Source organism: Hypanus sabinus, chromosome 3, assembly GCF_030144855.1.
Source record: "Hypanus sabinus isolate sHypSab1 chromosome 3, sHypSab1.hap1, whole genome shotgun sequence".
In the NCBI taxonomy this organism is placed as follows: Eukaryota; Metazoa; Chordata; class Chondrichthyes; order Myliobatiformes; family Dasyatidae; genus Hypanus; species Hypanus sabinus.
In genome coordinates, this window is record NC_082708.1 from 120,666,998 (window position 1) to 120,687,630 (window position 20,633).

General features: G+C 39.0%; 1 protein-coding gene across 1 annotated transcript in view; it reads right to left on the bottom strand.

Moving 5' to 3' along the window:
- Positions 1–16,585: 16,585 nt before the first annotated feature.
- The window catches only part of lrba (LPS-responsive vesicle trafficking, beach and anchor containing), an 817,631-nt gene continuing 813,583 nt past the window's right edge, over positions 16,586–20,633 (bottom strand). Inside the window, exon 56 of the mRNA XM_059965020.1 lies at positions 16,586–17,900. Within this exon, the coding sequence (XP_059821003.1) occupies positions 17,810–17,900 (91 nt within the window). The 3' untranslated portion in view covers positions 16,586–17,809. The remainder of the gene's footprint in view (positions 17,901–20,633) is intronic.

The window sequence follows — 20,633 nt, forward strand, 5'->3', positions numbered from 1 at the left end:
CATGCTTCAGTGTTTCAAAGTGGCAAATAAAGCTAATCTTTTTTTTCTTGCAAACAAGATACTGGAAGAACTTAGCCAGCACCTGTGGAGAGAAATGGATGGTTTGGATGAAGGATCTCTAGTCAAAACATGGTTTATTTTTCAAGAGGTCTTTCATACTTATGATAATATATGCTTCCCAAGCAATCTCAGAAGGATTAAACCTTCATTTCAGAAAATCAGCCTTTCCATTTGACAGCACAACAGTTCATCAAACTATAGCGTTAATTTTGATGATCTTTCCAAAATAATATAATGTCTGATCTATTGACTACCTTTAGCATTCCTTTTTATATTAGATTTCCAGTATTTGTTTTTCTCAAAATTTCAGCATTGTTCCCAACTTCATTTGTTTTGTCTTATTTCCATATCCTAACAGATCATTTGCACAAGAAGTCTTTGTCACACTCTTTCTATGACCACTAATGTTGTTAATCTTGTTCAGTTTCTTTCTCTTTCCACCTTATCTCATTCATCCCCTTTATTCTCTACATTCTTCCCCTACTCTACAAATAAACATGTATTTTATTTCTAGTCTTTCCCAGAACTGATGAAGCAACAACAACATGAAACATCATCTGTTTCTCTTTCCACAGATACTGCCTGGCTTGAGGATTTTTTTTTAGTTTTTATTCCAGTTTCCAGAATGTACAGGCTTTAGCTTTTTGCTCAGAGAAGAATCACCCTTCAAAACATTATTATGTTTTTCTTTCCACTTTCCTCAGGATCATCTCACAACTCCCAATGCTGAGTCAGAATTGGCAAAATAGAAATTGGGTCAAAATCATCAAACAGGATTATTACAAATCCAAGACAGCCTTTTAATACTTCAGCCTTTGGTGTATAGAAATCCAGAGGCCTGATCTGAAAGTAAGGAGTGCTTTTTAAAGATTTAATGTCATCCAAGTTGTGGAAAAGATGATAATTGCCTTTATTAAGCACCATATGTACAAGTTAACACCACCTTCAAGAGTCCAAACCCTAGGGCACCGATATCATCCTCATTCACATTCTCCAAAGAAAACTTACTTAACTGACTGCTGAATTCAGGGCACTTATGTGATGCCCCCCCCCCCCCCCCCATGCCAATGATTGGAGCAAAGCTGCCACTCCTAATCTGTGAATGGTTAATGTATTGTAGGAGATCAGAGAAAATATGTTTGAGAAGTTTGCAGATCCTTAACATTAAACACATGGAGAAGTATAAACATCTTAAAGATTAAAAAACAAAATCTGAGCCTTCCTTAGCTAAATTAAAAACAGTTGGTTAATGTTGCTTTGATGGAAATGTTACAGTATGACTTTGATCAGCTAAGTGAAGGACTTTGAATGAATACAGTAAAGTTAGGCTGCAGTATGGGCAATAAAAATACCTGAAGATTAGTGAATTTAATGTACCTTAAATACATTCTTAATTCATTTATAATATTTTAAATAATAAATTATGAAATAGAGATGTAAGCACTAATCGCTATAACTAGCAATATTTTATATGTCTTTTCCCCTTTAGCTTGCTGATGTTGCTTGGCTGGATCCTTTAGACTGATAGGACAGTTGTCCTTAACTATTATCCAAGTGATGGATGCACAATGGCTCTGGTCAAACTATGTCAACTAATGAGAGAACATTCACTATAAAAGAGGGATTTTAATATGGCCAACAACTGTTGTTTACTTTTCATCACAGTGGTTTTGTATATTGTTGGCACATTCTACTACACACCCTCATGACCAAGTTATTTAATTCAAATGTAAAATGGTCTGGCTGCATCACTTAGAAAACTCAGAGATATTTTAAACAGAAAGGCCAGAAGCCAGGGGGAGAACTAAATAGGAGAATTGACTTCAATCAGTTAATTTATTACAAATAATTGAGTATTATTCCAAACTAAAGTCTAAAATGAAAAAAATCCACCTGGTTTTAAACCTTAAGTCAAATAGAAAAGAACAGCTTGAGTGGAGACATATTTATTTTAAAGCCTTTTTAAAATTATCTAAATGAAGCACGCCTGCTCATTCAGATAATACTTCAAACTTCTGTTTATTATTTATCTTGTATATAAGACCTTAAGACAATAAGATATGGGAGCAGAATTAGGCCATTTGGCCCATCGAGTCTGCTCCACTATTCAATAATGGCTGACCCATTTTCCGTCTCAGCCCCAATCTCTTGCCTTCTCCCTGAAACCCTTTGCCTGATGAAACAGTCATATAATGACAAAATGTATAAGACAAATACTGTAGACATCCAACAAAACAATTAACTGTTCATGGACCTTCAGAGACTGAAGGATCTGCAGCAGAATATTCGTACAAATACCTACTTGTAGATCTAAAAACAATTATTAAAGAAATATGTGGTACAATTAATATTGTTGTATATCTAAGCAGACATAAATTGTATCTAGTGTGAATTTCAAAACACAATTTGAAAAAGAGAAATAGTTAAAGAATAGCAGAACTGAAGTAATAAATACAGTAAGCGATGGCAGTCCGAGTACGGGAGGGAAATGATTGCTGGGCAGATCGTGTAGATGTTTCAGCCTGCAGCTAAGAAAAGCTTCATCTACCTGATCCCAAGATGCACAGCTGACTGAAGATGACCCTAGAGAAAATGAAGATTGTTTTTCTATTTTTTTTTAAAAGCATAGTTTTGGAATGAAATGCTACAAACTGGGGCCAGTCTGGTTCTCATACATGAAAGCTGAGATTTATCATATCAACATGCAGAAATCCTAGTTACAATATAAATCATATTTGCACAGGAATGTCATCACAAAACAGTTTCAGCTGATTGTCCTGGGAAACATATTACTTTAATTATTTTCTTCCCCAAATAAAAATCAACAAATGTTATCAATATCGTGTATCGCAACCACCTTTGATTTTTATGGCAAATTTCCCTACCCAGTTATGAATTATCTGACCAGATTCAATATGCAGACATTCATCATTCAAAGCTAGGACAAGCCCCAGTCTCTTGAATCATGCGTTTGAAACAGAGATGTATGCCCTGTTCTTTCAGTAGGAAACCAATTGACCTTGTGCAAAATCATTGGATCAAAGTTTAAAATAAAAAATTCAGCCTTTACAGTACCTTTGAGAAGCAAAAATAAAATTTAAATTGCATACTTAGATATCACTATTATTTCCTATTGCTACAATTAGTCTAGATTCTGTTTTAAATGTGAAATCTTGTTCTTCCCTTCTAGTATCAAGGAGTCGATTGCTTTTAAATACAGAAAAACAATTAAATCAAGTTCTATGGAAAATAACAGCAACTCTACCAAGTCCATTATCTTCATAAAGAAATGTCGGGTTAGACTTCTAATAAATATATAAGTAAATACATCTTAAGCATCAAAGTCACCGTTTCTGATCAATGCTCTTGCATCATGGCTGGGGATCAAAAACAAACCGTGTCTGAGGTACAGCGATAGGGACAAGGGAATAGAGGACAATCAAGATCTGTGACTGAGTGGAAGGTGGGAGAAATTAAATGAGAAAAAGATGAGGCAACAAGGAAAGATCTAAAGCAGGAATATTGAAGATGGCATTAATAAACTATAATAGTACATTCATGATCTGAGATCACTAAGTTTGGAAGGTAAATTGTGCCTCATTGGGTGTTTTATCTGAAGTTCACATTCACCATTATTAGTCTTTGAACCTGACAGGAGCTTTGGCATTTCCGTTTTTGCAGTTAAATGCAGCAGTCTTGTAGCGATTTGCTTCTTCTTCCCCTCCCCAGTCTACTCCAGCAGAATCGGAAAAAAAATTGAACTGACATAAACTTCATTAATGAATTAGTTCCATTATATTTACTGCAAGTCAAATATAGGGACAGAATTAATTATTTGAATTTCCCAGTGAGGTTTCCATCCCTGCCATCAGACCAAAACTATGTTGAACAAAGTCACAAATGACATCCTGTACAATACAATACAATACTTTGAATGCAACCTGGCTGTAGGTTGACCATACTTCTCAAGTTGTAGGGTGATATACTTCTTACCTGCTTCAATTATCATCTATCCAAACTTCACCAAAGAATCCCCCTCACTGGCTTCTCCCTCCGTACTTGCATCATTTTTTCTGACGTACCTATGGCTCTATCTGTGGTCTGGTCTCCTCTTAATTTTTTTCTTATCTAACTGTTGATCCTTAGCCCCTCCAGCTGAAAGCATGGCATCAGTTATCACATGAACCATAATGCCACCTGATTTTAACTCAGCACCGTTTTCCCAACTCTGATATTGCAAACTAATTCCCAATCATACAGTATGGAATGGATGGGAATGCATTGAAAAACATGATAATCACCTTTAACTCACATCACAGAATCAGTTCACTAGTCATAGCTTAGAAGTTCTCTTCTGTTCCTATCAAAAGTCTGAAACTGAACCAAACATTTCAAGATCTTCCCGTCACATTTACCCCAAGATGCGTTTTGAGCCTCGTTTCTGTTCCAACGTGAAATGAGGCCCAAAATCTTCTACTACTGCAACTCTGAACATGCTGCTTTCATTGCTGCCATTGAGATTAGACTAATTCAACAAGACCGAATATCATAATTATATTATAGCACTGCTGCCTCTTTTCATTTGGCTCTCTGTGAACTTAATGTCATCCAAAATTAGTCCTACTTTACCTCAGATCATATATAATTCAACATCTACTTTTGCCTGCTGACCTGTGTTGTCTGAGCATTAATTAAACTTTGAATTCACACTTCTGTTTTCAATTCCATCCCAGGTTTTGCCCCTATTTCAATTATCTTCTCTGGTAAAACTACCCTCTGAAATATCCCTGCTCTTCCAATGGTTCCATTTCTGCCAGTCATTCCTTAGGCTGCAACAGCCTCAACTGTGGAATACCTTCCTAGATCTCTCTACTTTTCAAGGCATCCTTAGAAACCTGATTATATTTTCTAACCTTACATCTTACGCAGCTTAAAATCACTGTTTTCTTTGATAATGTTTCTGTGAATTATCTTGGATACAATTTTTTGATTTTCCTTCCTGTTTCATTGTGCTTGAGAATTTACTCCACCAGCTTGAAAGCATCACAGTTGCTGAACACCAGAGATTCTCTTGATCTGATGCCCAACAGCAACAGATGTTGGAAAAGGGGGATTTCCATCAAAATTCCTTTGTTTTTGTAGGAGCTTCCTTTGAGGTCAGTGGTGAGCACTATCGCTTTACTGCTGACTACAAAAACTTCAGAACAATGTTGAACCAATCTACTTGAAAGATGAGTTACTGATATCTTGACCATATACTGACTCATGTCTTGGTGATTCAAGTTGCTTGCCTTTTTAATTCTCCATCCAAATGTGACTCTTATGCTCTCAGCCTTCTGCACAGTTCTAATAAAATCTCAATGGAGATTTGAAGAGTTACATTTAGCATTAACTCAGCTCAAGAATTTCAGCTAATTCTGCACATGAATACCTCTTACTTCTCCATCCATTTTGCACAATATGATCATCCGTTTTATTTAGCCTGTCCTGCCTCCTATACTATCACATTCCCTTTCATTCGTTCTTTTCTTCTCTCACAGCATCTTTAAATTTGTTTTGCTTCAAATATCCCCAGTCTGATGTACAGTCATCAATCTGAAACCTTAACTGTGCTTCTCATTCCAAAAATGCTGTCTTGTCTTGAGTATTTCCAGCAGTTTCAGTTTATTTTCAGCAGCTGCGATGTCTTGTTTTGTTATCCTTAGAGCATTGGAACTACTGTTGTCTGCATGATGTTCCAGTTTGTACTCTTTTCCCTCCCCCCACCTTCTTATTCTGGCTTCTTCCCCCTTCCCATCTGTCCTGAAGAAGGGTGTCGGACTGAAATGCTGACTGCTTATTCCCCTCCACAGATGCTGGAGCAATTTGTATGTGCTGCTCTGGATTTCCAGCAAATGCAGAGCCTCATTTGTTCATGTTCATATACTTTTCATATTTAACAATATAAAATGTGTTTGCTTTTGATTGGCCTACCTGGAATATTCTTCCATAGATAGGAACTGTGCATGAATGCTTTGCTTTCAGAAGTGCAAAATTCTTGCTACCTAGCTTCCATTCACAGTACAAAATAGTTGTCTTCAAATCAAAACAGGACTGTACAAGGAGGACGATTATCCCATTGGAGTAGGAACAAATTTCTACCACTTTATTTATTTATTCACAGAGTGCGGATGTTGAATTATGATCCATCCCCGATTGTCCCTGAATTGAGAGGGACGTGTGAATATAGAATCACGTATGTGGAACAATGACATATTTCTATCCTTGAAGAGTATTAGTGAATTTATTTAGTCCAGGGGATGGGAACCAGAGTACCAGGTACTAAAGTAGAGCAATGGAAAGGAACGTAGATGTCAGGGCCAGTAAAACCAGGCAGGAGCAAAGTTAAGGATATGATGGGACAGGTAGTTTGAAGTGTGTGTATTTTAATGCTAGAAGCATTATGGGTCATGGATCAGTACATCAAACTATGATGTTATGGCTATTATAGAGACTTGGTTAAAAGAGAGACAGGAATGGGTGCTTAATGTCCCAGGATTATGATCCTTTAGAAAAGATAGAGAGAGAAGTGAAAGGGGTGGGGGAGTTGCACTACTAATCAGGGACAATATCATGGCTGTACTCAGAGGGGACATAATGGAGGACTTGTCTACTGAGTCAATAAAGGGAAGAGGGCGATCAGTCTGATGGAATTGTACTGCAGACCGTGCCATAGTCACCGGGACATTGAGGATCAATGAAGATGAAGCAAGCAGATGAAAGAAAGGTGTAAATGAGGTCATGGGAGTCTTCAGCTTCACTAATATACACTGGAGCCTTATTAGTGCAAGAGGTTTGGATGGGGCAGAATTTGTTAGGTGCATCCAGAAGGGTTTTTAAAATCAATATGTGCTGGGTAAGGAGCCTGGCTAGGTGACTGAACTTTCAGTGGGAGCATAATTAGGGAACAGTGACCACAGTCCTTATGTTTTAAGATAGCCTTAGATAAGGATAAGCATGGACCTTGTGGGAGAGTATTAAATCGGAGCAGGACAAATTATGAGAGGGTTAGACAGGAGCTAGGGAGAGTTAATTGGGAACAGTTATTTTCGGGCATGAGGAGGGTGTTTAAAGACTAGCTGCACAGAGTACAGGACAGGTATGTCCCAGTCAGAAGGAAAGACAAGGATGGCAAGGTAAGAGAACTTTGGATGTTGAGAGAGATGATGAATTTAGTCAAGAAGGAAATGGAAAAGTATAGTGCAGATAAAGTGAAAGTTTTCATGTTTTATAACATTGAATCACAGTGGATTTAATTTGGCTTCTTTTGACACTGATCAACAGAAAAAGACTCTTTTGTGACAAAATGAAAACAGATCTTTACAAAGTGATCTGAATTAATTACAAATATAAAACACAAAATAATTGATTGCAGAAGGATTCACCCTTTCAAGTCAGTATTTAGTAGATGCACCTTTGGTATTAATTACAGCCTTGAGTCTGTGTGGATAGGTCTCTACCAGCTTTGCACATCTGGACACTGCAATTTTTTTCCCATTCGACTTTACAAGTTCGTCTTTACAAAATTACTCAAGCTCTGACAGATTGCATAGGGATTGTGAGTGAACAGCTCTTTTCAAATTCAGCCACAAATTCTCAATTGGATTGAGGTCTGGACTCTGACTTGGCCACTCCGGGACATTAACTTTCTTGTTTTTAAGCCATTCGTGTGTAGATTTGGCTTTATGCTTGGGATCATTGTCTTGCTGGAAAACAAATCTTTTCCTAAATCACAGTTCTCTTGTTGACTGCATCAGGTTTTCCTTCAGGATTTCCCTGTATTTTACTGCATTCATTTTACCCTCTACCTTCACAAGCCTTCCAGGGCTGCTGCAATGAAACATCCCCACAGCACGATGCAGCCACCACTATGCTTCACGATAGGGATGGTGTGTTTTTGATGATGTGCAGTGTATGGCTTACACCAAACATAGCATTCAGTCTGATGGCCAACATTTTGGTTTCATCAGACCATAGAACCTTCTTCCAGTTGACTTCAGAGTCTCCCATGTGCCTTCTGGCAAATTCAGGTTGACATTTCATGTGAGTGTTTTTCAACAGTGGCTTCCTCTTTGCTACTCTCCCAAAACTGGTGATGCACCCAGGCAACAGTCATTGTATCCCATCTCAGCTACTGAAATCTGTCCCTCCTCCAGAGCTGTCATAGGCCTATTGAAGGCCTCCGTCACTAGTCCCCTCCTTGCATGGTTTCTCAGTTTTTGAGGACAGCCTGCTCTAGGCAGATTTACAGCTGTGCCATATTCTTTCCATTTCTTGATGATTGACTTAACTCTACTCCAAGGGATATTCAGTGACTTGGAAATTTTCTTGTATCCATCTCCTGACTTGTGCTTTTCAATAACCTTTTCACAGAGCTGCTCGGAGTGTTCTTTTGTCTTCATGGTGTAGTTTTTGCCAGGATACTGACTCACCAGCAGTTGGACCTTCCAGATACTGGTGTAATTTTACTACAATCAATTGAAACACCTTGACTGCACAGGGTGATCTCTATTTAACTAATTATGTGACATCTAAAACCAATTGGCTGCACCAGTGACAATTTGGTGTGTCATATTATGGGGGGGGGGGGGAATGAATACTTATGCAATCAATTATCTGGAGTTTTATATTTGTAATTAATTTTGATCACTTTGCTGAGATCTGTTTTCACTTTGAAAAACATCCTTTTCTGTTGATTAATGTCAAAAAAGCCAAATTAAAGCTACTGTGATTCAATGTTGTAAAACAATAAAACAGAAAAACTTCCAAGGTGGGTGAATACACTTCGCAGGCACTGTAGAAGCTAGAATCAAACAGAGCCCTTGAGGTTTATAAAGAAGCCAGAAAAGGACTCAAGAAGTGAAGCTGGAAAGCCAGAGGGACCGTGGAAAGACCTTGGCCAGTAGGATTAATGAGAATCCCAATGCATTCTATACATATTGTACATCAAGAGTAAGAGGACAGCTCGGGAGAGGGTGTGACCACTCAAGGATAAAGGGTGGAACATTTGCTTGGATGTGGAGGATGTGGGTCTTTAATGAATATGTTACATCAGTACCAAGGAGATGGATATGGAGGATAGGGAGATCAGTGTGGAGAGTATTAATAGCTAAGGTATTTTGATGTAAAGGAGGAGGTAGTGTTGGGTCTCTTAAAGAGCATTCAGGCGGATAAGTCCCCGGGGCTGATAGGATATACCCCATGTTGTTAAGACTGGCAAGAGAAGAGATTGTCTGGTCCTTGACCAATATCTTTCTGTCCTCTCTAGCCATAGGTGAGGTCCTGGAGGTTTGGCAAGTAGCTAATTTTGTTCTATCATTCAAGAGGGAAAACTGGGATAATCTTGAAAACTATAGAATGGTGAGTCTCTCATAATGGTAAGAAAGCTACTGGAGAGAATTATTAGAGACAGGATTTATGAGCATCGGGAAAACCATGGCTTTGTCTTACTAACAATTGAGTTTTTGGATGAGATGATGCGGGTGATTGATGAAGGTAGAGCTGTAGATTTTCATAAGGAGCTTGACAAGATCCCTCATGGGAGGCTTATCCATAAGATTGAGATGCATGGGATCACGGATGAATTGGCCATCTGGCTTCAGAACTGGCTTACCCATAGAAGACAGACTGTGATGGACAAGGGGATCACCCAGCATGGTGATTATGGCATCCTTGCCTTTATTAAAATGACCCTGGACAGATAGTAATGAGGGACGATGAAATGGCAGATGAACTTAGTAAGTATTTTGTGTCAGTCTTCACTGTGCAGAATGCTAACAGTATACTAGAAATGTGACAGTGTCCGGTGACAGAAGTGAATATAATTGGTATTACTAAAGAGAAGGTGCTTGGGAAGCTGAAAGGTCTGAAGGTAGACAAGTCATCTGCACCTGATGGACTGCACTTCAGTATTCTAAAAGTGGCAGCTGAAGAGATTGTGGAGTCATTAGTAACGACCTTCCAAGAATCAATAGATTCTGGCATGGTTCCAAGTGACTGGAAAATTGTAAATGTCACTCCACTCTTCAAGAAGAGAGGGAGGCAGAAGAAAGAAAGTTATAGGCCAGTTAGTCTGACCTCAGTGGCTGGGAAGGTGTTGGAGTTGATTGTTTAGGATATGGTTTTGGGGTACCTGGAGGCACATGATAAAATAGGCCAAAATTAGAATGGGTTACTTCAGAGAAATTTTTCCCTAATAAATCTTTTGGAATTCTTTAAAGAAATTACAAGCAGGAAAGGCAAAGGAAAATCGGTGGATGTTGTACACTTGGGATTTTCTGGAGGCCTTTGACAAGATGATGCACACGAGGGTGCTAAACAAAATAAGAGCCCAGGGTATTACAGAAAAGATTCTTGGATAGTTAAAGCATAGCCTAGCATAGTAGGAGAACAAAAGCATAGACTATTTTCTAAACAGGGAGAAAATTAAAAAATCTGATGTGCAAAGGGATTTGGGAGTCCTCGTGCAGGATTCCCTAAAGGTTAATTTGTAGGTTGAATCAGTGGTGTGGAAGGTGAATGCAATGTTAGCATTTATTTTAAGAGGACTAAAATATAAAAACAAGGGTGTAATGCTGAGGCTGTATAAGGCCCTGGCGAGGCCTCACTTGGAGCATTGCTAGTAGTTCTGGGCCCCTTATCTAAGAAAGGATGTGTTGACATTGGAGAGGGTTCAGAGGAGGTTCACAAGAATGATTCTGGGAATGAAAGGTTCATCATAGAAGCAGCAATTGAAGGCTCTGGGCCTGTACTCACTGGAATTCAGGTAATTGGGGGGTATCTCTGTGAAACCAATCGAATGTTGAAAGGCCTTGATAGAGTAGATACAAAGAGGATGTTTTCTTTGGTGGAGGAGTTTAGGACCAGAGGACACAGCCTCAAAATAGAGAGACATCCATTTAGAACAGAGATGAGGAGGAATTTTAGACAGAGGGTGTTGAATCTGTGAAATTTGTTGCCACGGCAGCCGTGGAGGCCAGGTCACTGGGTGCATTTAAGGTGGAGATTGATAGGTTCTTGATTAGTCAGGGTGTGAAACGTTATGGGGAGAAGATAGGACAATAGGATTAAGAGGGAAATAGATCAGCCATGGTGAAGTGGTAGAGCAGATTCAATGGACCAAATTGCCTAATTCTGCTCCTATGTCTTATGGATTAATTATCCAGAACTCTGGATCATTAACAAAACTGCAATGTTACTATATCCAGTTTGATAATGGGATAGCTCTGCATGTGACTCAGTAGCGTACAGAAGTTACTGGGCGCGTGGTGCTCATTTTTGGTTTGACATGGTTTGTGTAAAATATTGCTACATGTTTGAGGCTCATGAATGCTGCAGGACTGCAGGACTCAACATACTGAAGCTCATTTTAAATGGAAGACCAAAGGCTGCTTTGTCCTTTATTAAAGATCTGTAGGGACGGCACAGCTGTGCAGTGCTATCAACAACTCAGGTTCAATTCCCTCACCATCTATAAGGGGTTTGTACATTCTCCCCCAACCATGTGAGCTTCCTCTGGGTGCACCGGTTTCCAACCACATTTCAAAAGGTGTATGTTAGTGTGTTAAATGGTCACATGGGTGCAATTGGGCAGCGTGGACGCATTGGGCCAAAGGGTTCTATTACCCTGTTGTAGTTCTAAATGATTAGGTTAGGTTAAGATTCGATTAGATTAGATTGATAAAGGACCCAAGCCTAACTGGACCATTGCCACCTCTCCCTCTACCTTCCTTCTAAACTCTCAGTTCGGATCCAGCATTCAGCTCAAAATGTCAACCATCGTTTTTCCTCCATTAATTCTGCATGACCCACTGAGTTAGGGTCATAAAAACAGGACCTTCAGTCCATCTAGCTTGTGCTGAACCATTTATCTGCCTAGTCCCATAGACCTCTTTACCCTTCTCATCCATGTTCCTATCCAAATGGATCCCCCATACACCACTCATTCCACACTCTCACTACTCTCTGAGTGCAGAAAGATCCCCCTCATATTCCAATTAAACATTTCACCTTTCACACTAACCCATGACCTCTAGTTGTCGTCCCATCCTACCTCAATGGAAAAAGACTGCTTACACTTACCCTATCTATACCACTCAATTTTGTGTACCTCTGTAAAATCTCCCCTCAACCTTTTATGTTCCAGGGAATAAAGTCTAAACCTATTCAGTCTTTCCCCTTAACTCTGGTCCTCAAGTCCCAGCAACATCCTTGTACATTTTCTCTGTACCCTATCAATCTTATTTACATCTTTCCTGTAGGCAGGTGACCAAACCTGCACACAATACTCCAAATTAGGCCTCACCTACATCTTTTACAATTTCAACATAACATCCCAACCCCTGTACTCAATACATTGATTTATAAAGGCCAATATGCCAAAAACTTTTCCTACAACCCTACTAACTATGACACAACTTTCAAGGAACTATGCATCTGTATTCCCAAATTCCTCTGCCATACCGCTCACAGTGTAAGACCTACCCTGGTTGGTCCTCCCAAAGGTCAACACCTCACACCTGCCTGCATTAAATTTCATCTGTTATTTTACAGCCCATTTTTCCAGCTAGTCCGGATCCCACTGCAATTTTAGATAGTCTTACTCACTATCCACTACACCCCTCACTCTTGGTGCCATTCACAAATTTGCTGATCCAGTTAACCACATTATCATCCGCATTGTTAACGTGGATGACATACAGCAACAGACTCAGCACTGATCCCTGTGGCACATCACTAATCACAGGCCTCTACTCAGAGAGGCAACCACCTACTACCGCTCTCTGGCTTCTCCCACAAAGCCAATATCTAACCCAGTTTACCACCTCACCTTGAATGCCAAGCAACTGAATCTACTTGACTAATCTCCATGCAGGATCTTGTCAAAGACCTTGCTAAAGTCTCTATAAGACTGGATAGACATGACATATTGCACACAAAACTGTCTTGATTATCCTTAGGGAGAAGCGCTGTTGATGTTTCGGGCCGAGACCCTTCGTCAGGACTAACCGAAAGGAAAGATAGTAAGAGATTTGAAAGTAGTGTGGGGAGGGGGAAATGTGAAATGATAGAAGACCAGAGGGGGTGGGATGAAGCTAAGAGCTGGAAAGGTGATTGGTGAAAGTGATACAGAGCTGGAGAAGGGAAAGGATCATGGGACGGGAGGCCTCAGGAGAAAGGAAGGGGGAGGAAGCACCAGAGGGAGATGGAGAACAGGCAAACAATTAAATATGTCAGGGATGGGGTAAGAAGGGGAGGCGGGGCATTAACGGAAGTTAGAGAAGTCAATGTTCATTCCATCAGGTTAGAGGCTACCCAGCCGGTATGTAAGATGTTGTTCCTCCAACCTGAGTTTGGATTCATTTTGACAATAGAGGAGGCCATGGATAGACATATCAGAATGGGAATGGGATGTGGAATTAAAATGTGTGGCCACTGGGAGATCCTGCTTTTTCTGGGGGACTGAGCGTAGGTGTTCAGTGAAACAGTCTCCCAGTCTGCATTGGGTCTCACCAATATATAAAAGGTCACACCGGGACCACCGGATGCAGTATACCACACCAGCCGACTCACAGGTGAAGTGTTGCCTCACCTGGAAGGACTGTGTGGGGCCCTGAATGGTGGTGAGGGAGGAAGCGTAAGGGCAGGTGTAGCACTTGCCTTTTATTCTAACAGGAACATACAAACTCTGCAATCTCAAAATTTCACTTATAAAGGCCTCGAATTTACCAAGTACACATTTGCCAGAAAACAACCTATCGCAATCAACACCACCAGATCCTTTATGAAACCTACAAAATTGGCCTTTCTCCAATTTGGAACCTTAACCTGTGGACCAGACCTATCTCTCTCCATAATTATATTGAAACTAATGGCATTAAAATCACTAGATGCAATATTCTACACAAACTTCTGTCACCTGCTCTCATTTCCTAATAGAACTAGTATCGCTTTCTTTCTAGTTGGGACTTCTACGTATTGATTAAGACAACTTTCCCGAACATATTTGATAAACTCTTCCCCATCCAACCCTTTTATGATATGGTAGACCAGTCAATACCTGGAAAAATTACCTACTATCACAACCTTATATTTTTTACAACAGTCTGAGATCTCTGCACAAATTTGCTCTTCTAAATCCCACAGACTGTTGGCAGTCTATAATTTCTTATTCCTCAATTCTACCACAAAGCGTCTCTAGTCAAGCTCTCCAGTCTGTTCTGGGGACTGCCGTGACATTTTCCCTGACCGGTAACGTTACCCTGCTCCCTTTACTCTCTCCTGCTCTGTCACATCTAAACAACAGAACCACAAAACATTGAGTTGCAGCTCCTGCCTCTCCTGCAACCAAGTCTCACTAATGCCCCCACAAGCAACGCTAGAAAACCTTCCTGCTAGGATATTAGTCCCCTTCCAATTCAGGTGCAAACTGTACAGGTCCCACCTTCCTTGAAAGAGAGCCCAATGATGCAAAAATCTGAAGCCCTCCCTGCTGCACCAACTCACTAGCATGCGGCACGGGTAGCAATCCTGAGATCACAATCCTGGAGATCTTTTCCTTTAGCTTAGCACCTAACTCCCAGAATTCAATTTGCAGGACCTCATCACCCATCCTACCCATGTCATTGGTACCGACATGGACCACAACTTCTGACTGTTCACCCTCCCATTTAAGAATGCTGTTGATTCGATCAGAGATGTCCCTGACCCTGGTATCTGGGAGGAAACAAACCATCTGGGAATCTCATTCTCTTCCACAAAACCTCCTTCTGTTCCTCTAACCGATGAATCCCCTATCACTATGGCTCACCTCTTCCCTTCTGAGCCACAGATCCAGAGGCAGTGCCAGAGATCTGCTCACTGTGGCTTCTCCCTTGTAGATCATCTCTGCCCCAAAAGTACCCAAAGCAGTATTCTCATTCCCTTTCCTTCTCCTGACAGTCACACAAATACTTGCCTCCTGCAACTTAGGGGTGACTACCTCCCTGTAGCTCCTATCATCGCCTCAGCAGTTTGATTTTTGAACCATTGCTAACGATTATTCGCCAACTTTTTTCCCCTCATTCATTGTTGCTTGCCTTCCATGTTGTATTTTTCCTTCCCCACCCACCCTCACTAATCTCATGCAGGGCTTTGATGTGAAATGTTGACAATTCTTTTCCTCCCACAGATGTTGTTCAACCTGCCAAGTTCCTCCAGTAGATTGTCTGTTACTCCGGATTCCAGCTATAGTCACTTGTGTCTCCAACCTCGTCACCTTGTCAATCTTCAGGCATTCTTTTCAAGTCTCATCTCAAAGATCTCAACTCTTTTCCTATGACAGTGTTTTGATCACAAATACTTGCCCTTAAGTGATCTGCAGGACATTTTAAATCAGTCATTTTAATTTTGGTCTGTTGGCATCTCTTCACTTGACCTCTTGAATAATTTACTAGGACCAGTGCACAAGGCCTTAAGCAGAGGAATAATAGTCTGAGAGAGGAATTGAGATATTCAGGGAGGAGAGCAGTTTTTCTATTTTGATGCGTCTGCAGGAATGCATTTTAACCTACACATGATGTTTATTCCTTTATTAAACTGGAAAGGAAAAGTTAAACATTTTGGAACTCCCTTATGTGGAAAAACTGAGTAGCTATAAGTTGTGAAAACAGAGCAGAAATTAGTATTTCAATTTAGTGACAATGAAGCATTTTCAATAACTGAAACAAAAAAAAATCAATTTCCTTTTGTCTTTCAGATTACCACTGAAATGAAGCTGAAGTTAGCTGTCCACATGCACGAACTCTACCCTTCGGGTAGATTTTCCTTTCATTTAGTTTGGAATTATCATTAGCTTTCACATTAAGGATAGCCTTTTAGTTGGCTGAACTTAAAACATTTAGTTTAAAGTAGAAGATGTAATAGTTCAGTGTCCTGGGTCTAGTTTTCAGAGTTCTGGTCTCGATCAAAACAATCTTTCCAATTTTTGGCTCACCACTACAGCAGGAAAGTGTGGAGTTCATTGATAAAACAGCTTGAACATGCCACGCATCAGAGGCATTTGAACTTATTCTTGAAAATGCATAAATATTCATGTGAAATGAACCTGTCAATTACAAATCAGAGAGTCCAGTCAGATTTCCCTTTACGAAGCTGGTGATAACTAAAATGCAAAAAAAATCTTTGCTGATCTGAAACAGTTAAATCCAAGGAATTTAACTTTTAAGCAAAGCGTTTGTTCTATAATTAACTTCTTACAAAGGCTGGTATTATTTCTCCAGCTGAGATTTAGCTGTCTTTAAAGAGCTACAGATCTGCAGTTGCATAGCCTCAGGTGACTTTGAGTTCTGTTGCAGAAAAGGAAAACATGATCCATAAGTCATGCAAAGTCACGGTTTACATGAGGTGCTTAGAGATTTACTTGATATTACGTTATTTAAATAAACAGCAGCTGATCTTAAGGTTGGATTGTTTTAGTACTGTCAGTCAAATAAAAGTCTATTCAGTCTCAAGGTACAAGAGAACTTTATTTTTAATCTCATTACACAAACTGAAATAAACTCATTCCAAATAATCACCAAAAAGAGTTTTTCTGAGTGAGGTCTTGAAATACAGTAACTTGGTCCCTCTAGCAGGTTACTAATGTGCAACTAGACACCCATAAGATCCAAATTGTAGAAATGTTCACCCAGAAAGATGGAATGTTTTTAGCAATCTAGTTTATGAAGGTCTGTAGGTTGTCCACAACATCCCAAATGTAGGATTTCACACACACACCAAAAGCAGGACGGGAACTCAAATAGAACTTCACAATTACAAAGAGTCATCAGAATTTAGTATAACAATGCTGAGATTATAAACATGTTGAACAAAGGCTATAGAAATGAAATCAATAGATATGATTCTGTGAAACGCACACATTAGTGGAGAACAGACAAAACTTAATACACTGCATTGATTTACGGTTCATCTAAACTTTGAGGAAAGATCCCTTTTCCAGCCCAGCAGCATGCCAATGACAAGAACACAGTTTCCAACACATTGTTATAAAGATAAAAAAAATCTAGATCATAATTTAAATATTGCTTTTTGTTCCCAGTAATATCAGTGCTAAGCTACCATAACATTTAGGGAAATAATGCAGAAAAAAGAACCATGCCTTAGAAAGGATATATACACTTCCACGTGCAAACCTTCTGTGCAAAGAGAATTTTTTTAAAAATTTGATCTCTGCATATGGAATAATTAAATCACAGGTGTAAATATATTGCTTAATTCTAACATAATTATGAACTTCTGATTTAAAAATTCAATTTTACATTCTTTTAAATCAGTCATTTATTCTTCTTACAGAGATGAAGGTAAAGAAATAGTCTTGTATTTCTTATGAATGACAATTTTATAAAGAATCATGTAAAGATTTGTTCCTCCTAAAAAATAGACATTTTGTATTTCTGCATCAGACTTATATCCTCTGGTGATTTACTAATGATATGTCAAATTCCTTGTATTCTACAAAAATAGCAGTAAGCATTTCAAAATACTCTGCTTTCCTAGAGACTTTTAAGTTACATTCAAATTTATTAATGGATGCCATTATATACAGTGACAGGATTGTATGATTCCATTGATTAAAAACTGTCATTGCACCAATGATGGCTGTTCTTTCTTTTCGATGAAAGTCTCAAGATCTCTGCACGTGGTAGTGAGTTCCTGTGCCTTGAATCCACTATTAGTACCTTGTTTGATACTCATGATGCCATCGATTAAAATCTATGTAAAACAGTACTATGCTTCCAGATGCCATCCCAGTGATGATAACCCTAAATTTAAAGACACACCATTAATTACACAGAAATTCCACATTCATCACCATTGTTTTTAAGTCCTGTCCAACGAAATAAAGATAATATTTGAGGTAACATTGCAAGACATCTACTTGTTCAAAAGTGCTAGACATTTGGTGAATAATAGCATCTATGTCTTTTTGCTCATTTCGTTTTCAGGCAGGACAGTACAGCGCATTGCACGTAATGACAGCTGTTTTAATAACATTTTAAAGTTAACACAATGAAGCTCTTAGATTTGCCTGTTATATGTTAATAGAGATTTAGAGAGGCTACTTGGAAAAAATACCTAAAATAGCAATTGATTGGTGCTGTGGATTTAATGCTAATTTCCTTGTGGTATTTTAGTGTAAATGCATCTCTGGGCCAGAGAACATACATCATTTCCCTGCTGTATGGATTCTAAACTGACTTTGAACCAGTTCTTTATGGCAATGAAACTACTGTAAGAAACTTCTCCTAAAGTAGAAGTAAACTGTCATCTCAAAAGATTTTAAAGGAAACATTATATCATCTTGATTAAGTAATGTTGCGCATCTGCAGACAGGAATGAGGCACCCTGTTTACCAGTGTTGGTTAGAACATAGTTCTCTGCATATAACCATGCCTTGCTGGGAAGTTTAATATCAACCATACTTGTTTTAAATCAAATGTTTTTCCTTCAGGATTAACAATTCATGTTCTGATATGCTTCAAAATAATTTTACAGCTACAATTTTCAAACCTAGTTATTAATTTTTATGACTGAAGATTTGTAAAGAAAATAATCTTGGAACACAAGAAACTGCAGATGCTGGAGCAAAAAAACCCAAAGTGCTGTATGAACTGTATGCTGAATGAAGGTCGAGAGGCATCTGTGGAGGGGTTGGTGGGGTGAGAGAAGAATTGTTGGTATTTCAGATTGAGAACATTGTTTGGCCCAAGTTGGTGCATGAAAAGTGCAGAATCATTTCACAAAATGACTGTAGACCACTTAGTGAAAATACAAAATTACAATCGTTTAAAGCATTCATATCTTGCACTTTCAATCTGAAACAGTACATTCAGCAATAACTTGCATTATACTGCTTTCAAAGCAATTATCTGGAATGTTTTCTCTTATAATACTTGTATTCCTGCCTCTGCTCAAGAATCTTTTCTTGGTTTCCACTTCCTTCTCATCTAAAAAGGATGTTTTTCTACTATATCAATGTTGCCAACGCCCATCTCCACTCATTGCTGAGCCAGTGCAATTATAAACATCATATGAGTTTCAATCACAAACCAAAAATCTTCTTCTAAACTTTCTCCTCCAGAACACAGCTAAATTCAACTTTTTCTGTACTTTCCAAACGAATCATCGGTCATTTGTGCTTTTGTTACCTTTAGGCTTTTCCAGGTTTTCTTCTCCTACTCTTCAAGAATCTTTCTAAAATCTGCTGCCAATGACCTAATTAGCAGAATTCCTTAGATTTGTCAATCCTGTAGTTGCTAACTAACATGGGTATATGGTAAAGTAAAGCACTAGTTTGAAAATACTTCATCCTCTCCTTCTATCTGTAATTTCCTCTTACTCTGTAATATTCCAATATCATGGACTCTCCATCAACTTCTGGTGCATCCTAATTTAATTGCACTGCCACAGTAACCAAAGTTTTGTGTGAACAAAATCCTCAGTTTCTCCCTAAACATTTATTGTTTTGCTTTTTATACTGAGAATGCTCCTTAAACCTATCTCTCTCTCTGTTGCAATTAAAATCTTATTTTGAAAATGGGAATTTAATTGCAACATGTATTAATAACATTTTATTTTAATATTCTCTCTCCTTTACTCTCTCTCCCTTAAATAGAGTAAATTTTCAGTAATTGTTCAGGAAAATTGTCTTTGGCAACTGAAAATGAAGAGACTGTAAGGATGGTGGAGTTTTGCTTGCTTCCCACAACCACGCAGGTATATTCATATGGAAATGAATAATACTATAAATATATCCTGAAAAGAAGTTACCGTAAAAATCAAATTGATTTTGTCAGTTTAGCTTGTAACTATCTGGAATTTTAATATTATAGCTTGGCATGGGGATTTGATTCGAAACTTTACATAGTAATTTTAATAAAACTACACAATTGCCACTTTCCAGCTCCATATAACAGGTAGTGCTTAATCAAAAACACAAAGAGATTCTGCAGATGCTGGAAATCCAGAGCAACACACACAAAATGCTGAAGGAACTCAGCAGGTCAGGGAGCGTCTATGGAAGTGAAGGAACAGTCGATGTTTTGGGCCAAGACCCTTCTTCAGGTCTGGAAAGGAAAGAGGCAGACGTCAAAATAAAAAGGTGGGGGGAGGGGAAGGAGGACTTGCTAGAAGGTGAAAGATGAAGCCAGGTGGATGGGAAAAGTAAAGGGCTAGAGAAGGAGGAATCAGATAGGAGAGTGGATCATGGCATAAAAGGAAGGAGTGGCATGAGGGGAAGGTGATAGGCAGGTGAGAAGAGGTGAGAGGCCAAAGTGGGAAATAGAAAAAGAGGGAAGGCAGAGGGAACAAAAAATACTGTAAGGAGAAATTGATATTCATGCCATCAGGTTCGAGTTCAACCCATTAAGTGTGAAATGGTTTATTTCAGTAGGTCAAATTTGAAGACAGAATATAATATTAATGGTAAGACTCCTGGCAGTGTGAATGATCAGCAAGATCTTGGGGTCTGTGTCTGTAGGACACTCAAAGGTGGT